At 34.2% G+C, this 8,219-nt stretch overlaps 1 protein-coding gene across 4 annotated transcripts in view; it reads left to right on the forward strand.

Moving 5' to 3' along the window:
- LOC126297852 (uncharacterized) overlaps positions 1-3,906 on the forward strand; it is a 447,299-nt gene extending 443,393 nt beyond the window's left edge. For 3 of the 4 annotated variants that reach the window (XM_049989117.1, XM_049989116.1, XM_049989118.1), the window contains one exon: positions 1,649-3,871. In XM_049989117.1, the coding sequence (XP_049845074.1) occupies positions 1,649-1,774 (126 nt within the window). In that variant the 3' untranslated portion in view covers positions 1,775-3,871. Of the gene's footprint in view, positions 1-1,648 lie in introns of all 4 variants that reach the window. The other variant, XM_049989115.1, reaches the window with a different exon arrangement.
- The last annotated feature ends 4,313 nt before the right edge of the window (positions 3,907-8,219 follow it).

The raw sequence follows: 8,219 nt of genomic DNA on the forward strand, positions 1-8,219 counted from the left end.
CTTCTCAATCATTGTATTATCTCTTATTTATCTTCAATTCTCACACTACTATGTGAACAGCACAGTAGAAAAACTCGTTTTCAACAAAGTGAAATGCTCTCTGTACTACTGTATAACACTACCTGAGTTTGGCATGATCATCATCAAAATATTAGCGAAATTAAATTCCTTTCAAACTTCAAAAGACAGGTAGTGCTCCATCTTCTATCACAATAGCTACCTCTTCCATATAGTTGCCAGCAGCTCACTCTAGTCATCATCCCTTACCCCCCTCTCCCTCGCCCCCCTCCCCACGTATTCCATTCACCTTCTTCACAGATTCATCTATTGCAAGTCCGTCATTTCTTGACAGCTATTGTCATTCTCATTTTTAATCTTCTCCTCTTTCATGATCCCTTTTGTATATGATGATACCAAACATAGCTTCAAATGTGTCAAAGCAAAGAAATATTATTATTAATGTCCATTATTATTATTATTATTATTATTATTGTTATTAGTGTTATATGTGTATGTTTTGGTATGTGTTGTTCCTGGTCCAGTGCAAAAGGGGGCCATGGTGCCCTAGTCTGATCAGGCTGCATAAGCAATAAATAAATAAGATGCCATCATTTTTATTTGAAAGGTTAATGAGCCATTTATACCTCCAACCGTAAGCTAGAACGGAAAATAGAGTAACAAGATTTTGATCTTACCCTTTGTAATTACTAAAATCTCATAGTCATTAATTATGCTTTCATTAGTGGATAAACTGTGGTTTTCTGTTATGAACTGTTGCAGTTAAACAATGATATTTAGTACTTCTACACCATGGTCTTGTTATTAATATCTGATGATCTAATTGATTGTTGTTGTTGTTGTTGTCTTCAGTCCTGAGACTGGTTTGATGCAGCTCTCCATGCTACTCTATCCTGTGCAAGCTGCTTCATCTCCCAGTACCTACTGCAACCTACATCCTTCTGAATCTGCTTAGTGTACTCATCTCTCGGTCTCCCTCTACGATTTTTACCCTCCACGCTGCCCTCCAATGCTAAATTTGTGATCCCTTGATCTAATTGATAGGATTTGATTTTGAATCATTGTTCATCTGCATAGTCTCATGTTTCTTTATCATTTATTAATTATTTCTAAATTTTCTAATTACTTAGCAAAAAATTATTGGTGATTTTGTACCTGACAGTTGTATGAGTTAGACTCTGTGCTGGGATTCCACCTCCCCAGCTGCCAAATCAAACAGACATACTATGAGTCTTGTCTCAAAGTCCCCTGTGCAGCCTATTTACCATTTTAGAGAATTTTCACTACTTTTGTAGGCTATAGTATTTTTTGTGTGCAATAGCACTGAGGAACATCCCAGATGAGTGTAAAAACTTGTGCAAGACACACAACTGTGAATTTAAATAATTTAAGGAGTAAAAGTAACAACCCATTAAACAGTATAGTGGTGAGTTGTTAACTTTATTCTTAAATTATTTGCATTTCACCAGGGCGTTCCATTACCATGAGAGTGAATCTAACATATAGTTCTACCATACATAGTATTCATTAATGTCAACACGTCTGATCATGTTTAAAATCTTGTAAATAATGACATAGTAATTCTTTTAATAATAATATAATTTTTTAAAACTCTCATATGTGTTAACAGGTACCCACTGGCAAGAAAATGATTGTTAAGCGTCAGAGGCCATCCACAAATGGTCGTACAAAAAGGAAGAAGATTCAAGTGAAGAGGAAATCACAAGCTGGACGAAAGAAGAGAAGGAAAATGTGAAATGGTTCACTGATGAACACATCTTTCTGGTTTATTTCCTTAAAGAAATGATTATCTAACTTAAAAAGAAGTATCTATATATTTGGTGTGCCAAGTTATCTTATAAGTATAAGCAAAGAAGAAGTTATAATCATTCATCAGCAATGTTTATGCAGTATTCAGAGAAGCAAATATTAAGAATTGTCTGTTTTATATTATTGTTATTATTCACGGAATTATCTGTGTTAATTGTGATGTTGCCTATATTGTGTTAGTTGTTAGCAATATCCCAACAGTACTGTAGTAAACTAGTGTAATATGCTATTTAATATGTATTATTGGTGTCTGTCATCTGCAAAAAAATGTATTTCCTTTACAGCACAAACATCAACTGAAAAGTGATGTGTATCTTGATTCACACATATTTCAGCATCTCTGTGCCGTCATCAGTGGTAACATAGAGAGAGGTATAGAAATCTATTTGGAATAGAATCTAAAACAGATTATTTTCAAATGGCATAACATTTTACATGATGTTTTACCATGGCACAAAAAGAGTTAATCCTCCTTCATACATTAATTATGTCACCACATAATGTTTGTGCTATGATGGGAATGATTGTCCTGTATTTACTTAGTAGAAATGTAACTTTTTTTTATAGATATCAATATTAATAGGCTCATATTATAGCTGTTAAGTTACTTCTTATTAATAAGTTCATGTTGTTCAGTTACGTCTGGTGTCCGCAATCATAATCAGAATCACATATAAGGAATCTTCTGAAATTTTTCAATGTCTGGGCTGTTCCTACTGTTGTATGTACAAGGGATAGAATTGGAATTTTTAAAATTCATATTAAAAGGTAATTTCAATGCTCATTGTAACTGTACAAGACAGTACCTACATATCTCCATGAGTGACGAGAAGTTATTACAAGAAATTTTACTGTTCTTCTCAGTAAATCCATTGTTTCTGCTGTGTCATCAGATGTGGAACTATTTTTGTATATAAATCTCCACACCAACAGTCTTGTATATCTTTGTAGAGACTGACATAAATAGTTTGTGGAGTAATAAGGTTTCTGAGTCGCAGTTGAAAAGGTATGGGAACTTTAGTTTTTGAACATGCTATTGTACTACAGGAATAAATATCAATAGTTATGAAACTGTACACTTTTGATATCATATGTGAAAAGAAATTAACAATTTCAAACTTATCAATATATTTTATGTGAATTTGGAATACTTAAAACAGCTATTTTGAAATCATATAAGTCATATTTTTGACTCATTGCTCTGAGACACCATTATGTGATTTGTTTCTTAATCTTATTTAGTAATTATGTTATTCCTGTATATTTAGAGTTTATATGTTTTTTGTGGTTACATTTATAATCATTTCTTCCTTATCACTCTATGTTAAAACAATTTTTATGCAGTTGTCGTAATACATGTCTCTTTCTTGAATAGCTTGTTCCTTATTTTGACATTAACACTTTATTTAATTGTTCTGTAACTGGATGATTTCACCATTTTGCACATTATTGTTGCATATCATAATAACAATTATTATACTTACAGTGTATTATGATCCACACAGCTGTGTGAAACTCTTGGTAGGGACATCATCACATTTAACTTTTTCGTCACTCTCCTGTGTGGGTTAAATATGCTGTAAGCATAACAGTTTTTATTGTAATCTAGCTTGATAGTGTCCTTGGTGTGAAAATAACTACCTGCCTAATGATGAAATAAAGTGCTTATTGCAAAATAAAAGAACATACTATATAGAAAAATCAATTCCTTTAAGTATATTAATATTGATTCATATATACTGATTGTATGCTTCAGTGTATATTTTGATATTTAGTAGATATTGATGTATAATATATATTCTGTATTTTTAAATGTGACCCACTCTTTGGTGTTTAATTTTTTTGATGTCAAGATGAGTACCAAAAGCTCCTTTGATAAATACACCATTTCCTCAAATTCTTGCTTGCCATCCTCAAGAACTGGCCAGGGCAAAAGTTATCTGAACATCTGGATACGAGTGTGATGGAGCTGTCCAGTGCTGCTTTTCCTGTGCTTTCTTTTGTGGAACAATTGATTTATGATTAAATTCACACAAGTGGATGTGTTGTGGATATAAATGGAGATATTGGATTTTCTATAGCTTCCACATTGCTCATTATTTTTAGTGCTATGATGTTGATTGGTAGACATGATGCACAACAACTGGGGTCTGTAACAATGGAAACATACGACATTCATCATAAGAGTTAACATAGAAAATAACTTTTATTTCACACTATATATGGAGTTGCTAAAAACATGAAATATGACATGTCACCTCAGACAATAGTCTTACATAGCATTAGCTCTGCCCATTTAATTATTTCTTATAGGTTGGGACAACATAATATAATTTTCAAATACAAATTGTATTTCATTCAAAATGGTGTTCAAGTTAAACTCGTAAATATTCCATAATCTTGGGTGCATTTGACTATGAAGGGGCTCCCTACACAAAAAGGAACAAACATACTTGTGATAATGTACATTAAAACACACAAAGAACATGTAATAAAACATTTTAGTGTTGCTTTGCATTAGTCAAACTTTGCAGACTGTGAAATGGTTTGCATAGGCCTTATTAGTACGACCCACAAATCACATTATGTATCAACACTACGTTAGGAATTTCTTACATGCAGTTAAATAGGTGCACAGACTACATGTTTGTGAATGATTGAGTGTACAGGTAATTTTTACCTGACATTAGAACAAAAGGTATAGATTTTCTGTCTGCAGCATTTAGCAGGATTGCCGCAGTCGGTTCATCAGTCATAGATGATACCACTGCTAAGGAGAATTATAAAACAGATGTGGGCTAGAGGTATCTAACTTGTATTGTCTCTGGTTCATCCTTGGGCATAAGAAGGTGAGCTCTCCATAGGAATCGAGATGCTGTGGAAGAATTACTAATCTGATAAGTTGTGTGGCGAAAATACAGGAGCAAACATTAATGCTAAACTGTTACTGACCAGATGATACAGTGTTTCCAGAGAGTGCAGATAACAGGGAAGTTGGCTTATGATTCTGTACACACTGGTAGTTACATCATATGTTGCAATGATTGACTAGCATTCTTGTACAGTTTATACAGTAGTGGTTGACAAAAGCTTTGTCCTGGACTAAAATAGAGTTTGCAGGTAACAGAAGTATTTTTTATGATACTCATTACAATTACTCATTTCACTCTGTGGTCATGTCACACTATGATAAACCCACACATATACGGAGTTCCAAGTCCAGAATACAGACAAGTACAACACTAGGAAGCAAAAAGATTGATAAACTGTCATAGTCATCAATAGCTCTCTTCACAAAAAAAAAAAAAAAGGACATGCAGTTCACCTGTGCTTCTGTTGTTTAGGTTACACAGTACTTAGATTGCTGATTGCAATAAATTTGCCACTTGCTGTTAATGTTCATTTTGATGCTCAAGTACTCAGCAAAGCCATCAATACAAAACAGGTACGTATAATAAATACTGGCAAAGCACTTCAATTAGGACTTAGACTAGAATGCAGTGTGGGCTTTTCCACAAGGGTACAAAAGAAAACAGACTGTTTGCATCACTAAGAAATTAATTGTCATAGTATATTAATGGCTAACTGTTTTTCAAAACTGAACTGTGTCCGTTCTATGTGACAAGTATTATTAAAATCAATCAGCCAAACTGCAGTGGATGGCCAGTCAGTAATGCAAGCAGTTTCAATTCTTTTGTGTAAAGATAGTACAGTTTGATTATGGTCACTTAATGATAGGTGTAATTTGATAGCTGTTAGGTTCATGAAACTGTCAAGAAAGCTATTAAAATCTCATACAATTGATAATTTAACATAGTATACACGTACATAAGAGGTCTTATCAAATTAATAAAAGTCAGTCAACAAGTAACAGCACACTGAGTTTGAAAGAGGAAATCAGCTAACTGCATAGAGAATGTATTCTGAAACTAACATATGTTAATATTCACAAAATAATTATTCTGAAGTTTACTAATTTGAAATCTAATAGTTTAATGGCTATAAAGATAGTTGGCGGATTCTCCAGAAAATTTTCACATTTCTCCTCATGTGATGATTGACTAATTTATATGGTGAAAAATAATAGTCTGGTTTACTTTTCTGTTGCTGTTGAGGCTATTAGAGACAGATCACTGGTCGTAATGGAAATGGGTAGCTGAAGCTGACGTAAACACCTGGGAAACTGCTGCAAGTGATTGCTGCTTCTTTGGAGTCAGTGTCCAGTTTCTTAACCACTGTGCACTCTTCCTTGGTAAGTTTCATAGAGGTTATACCACAATCCTCCTTCAGAACTTCCATTGATCTGTATAGCTGTTGACATCATAGTTCATCACAGGACTGATCACACAGAACAGTCTCTTCGAAGAAATGTTCCCTCATGTGAAGATAAACTAAACACTGATCATGCAAAAATTTGTAATTAAAGTTCTACAACTGATTAACTGCACACCACACTGATTTTCATCAATACTACAAATAATCGATCAAGAAAAGCAAGCAATAACACAGTACTGTGGGGATAATGTAATACTCTGACTAAAACGGTATGAAGATTTATCTGTTTGTGTGCATGGCTAGGAAGGTTGTACTCTGCACTGGTGAAAACAAAGGCTAACTGTGGTTCAGTGAACAATTAGTTGGTGATAGAGCAAGGCACAGCAGCCTGATTGTGAAGTGTGGGCCAGTGAAATGCCACACAAGCAGCTAATCAGTCACACTGTTATGTACATTGTTCATGATGTACAGTAACCAGCCACTCATTTGTAACTGTGAATTATTGATTATCCTAGGACATCTCACCAGTAAACCAGTGTATAATTTGTTTTGAAGAAAGTATAAAAACCGTCTGATGATGAAGTTTGTTAATTTGAAATTGGTGATGATACATTTTGAATAACGCAATGTGTAACCAATTTGTGGCTGGTTACTGTACACTATCAACAATTTATTTCAAGTAACAGCCTCAGTCTCCAACCATGTCTTCATTTGACAAAATTACATTAAGTCATATAACATTTAATACAACTGCTGAATGTTTTAACTTTTTATGGCTGGGGTTCACAGCAATAAAAATGGCTGAATGTTTCTCAGGCAGACAGAATCCTACACTCAGGTGAAATTCATGTTTATCTACAAGAAAGGAGGCAAAAGTTACCACAGAAACTACCATCCAGAATTATTGTAACATCATATCAGTATCATGTTATCCATTGTAGAATGTTAGAACACGTTCTGAGTTCAAACATAATGAAGTATCTCAAACAGAATGATTTATTGAATGTAAACCACTGTGGATTCTGAAAACTTGGTTCATTTGAAACCAAACTGTCTATGACAAGATGAAAGCCATATATCAAAGCACCCAGGAAGAAGCAATATTCAATGGCTTCTGAGAAGCCTTTGCCTCACTAACACATCAACACTTGTTGGTGAAAGTATGCTCATATGGTATATCAAATGAATTTTGTAACTAGACTGATGATTTCTTGATAAGGAGGATACATTATTTTATGGTGGATGGAGAGTGAGTGTGAGATGTAGAAGTAACTTGAGGCATGCACCCAGGAAAGTGCATTATGACGCTTCTTGTACATGTCTCATATGAATGATATGGCAGACATTATTAATCATAACCTCAGATATTTAGCAGGTGGTGCAATAATCTACAGTAAAGTACTATCTGAAAAAAAAACAACTGGTCAGATTTTGATAAGATTTCAAAGTATTCCAGATATGGGCAACTTGTTTGAAATGTTCAGTAACTTAAAATTACATACTTCGTAGAGGCAAAAAGTTCTGTCGCATAATCTATTATTCACAGCAGAAGTCAATGATCTCTCACAAATACTGTGTTGTAACTATATATGGGAACAGAAGATGGGATGATCATATAGGTTCAACTGCTGGTAAAGCAGGTTGAAATTTCAATTCATTGGTAGCCAAACTACAAAGGCTGGTTATCAGACACTCATGTGACCAGTTGTAGAATATTGCTCAAGTGTGTGGGACCCATACATAGGCATCACTCATGGACTCTGGGTAAATGTTTTTGATTCACTATAGAATTATCTCAAATTTGTAGCAATCATTGTCTGGAACTGCAGTAGGCTGCAGATTTAATAGTGCTAACCAGGAAAAGAAATACTGCAACCTTAGCAGTCACTATATATCTTGGGTTTTCTTAGTTGGCACTCCATTCATGGAAAATTATGCTGATTCCTGTGGTGCAGCTATGGATTTGGTGCCTGATCTGCTGTTAAGGTGGATAAGAAGCTTTGCAGAACTGTGTCGAAATAATATCTTCAATTTTTTCTATAGCTTCCTCATTCAGCCCTGACACACACATACGTAGAAAAAAGAAAATACCTTTT

This window comes from Schistocerca gregaria, chromosome X (assembly GCF_023897955.1).
Source record: "Schistocerca gregaria isolate iqSchGreg1 chromosome X, iqSchGreg1.2, whole genome shotgun sequence".
Taxonomy (NCBI): domain Eukaryota; kingdom Metazoa; phylum Arthropoda; class Insecta; order Orthoptera; family Acrididae; genus Schistocerca; species Schistocerca gregaria.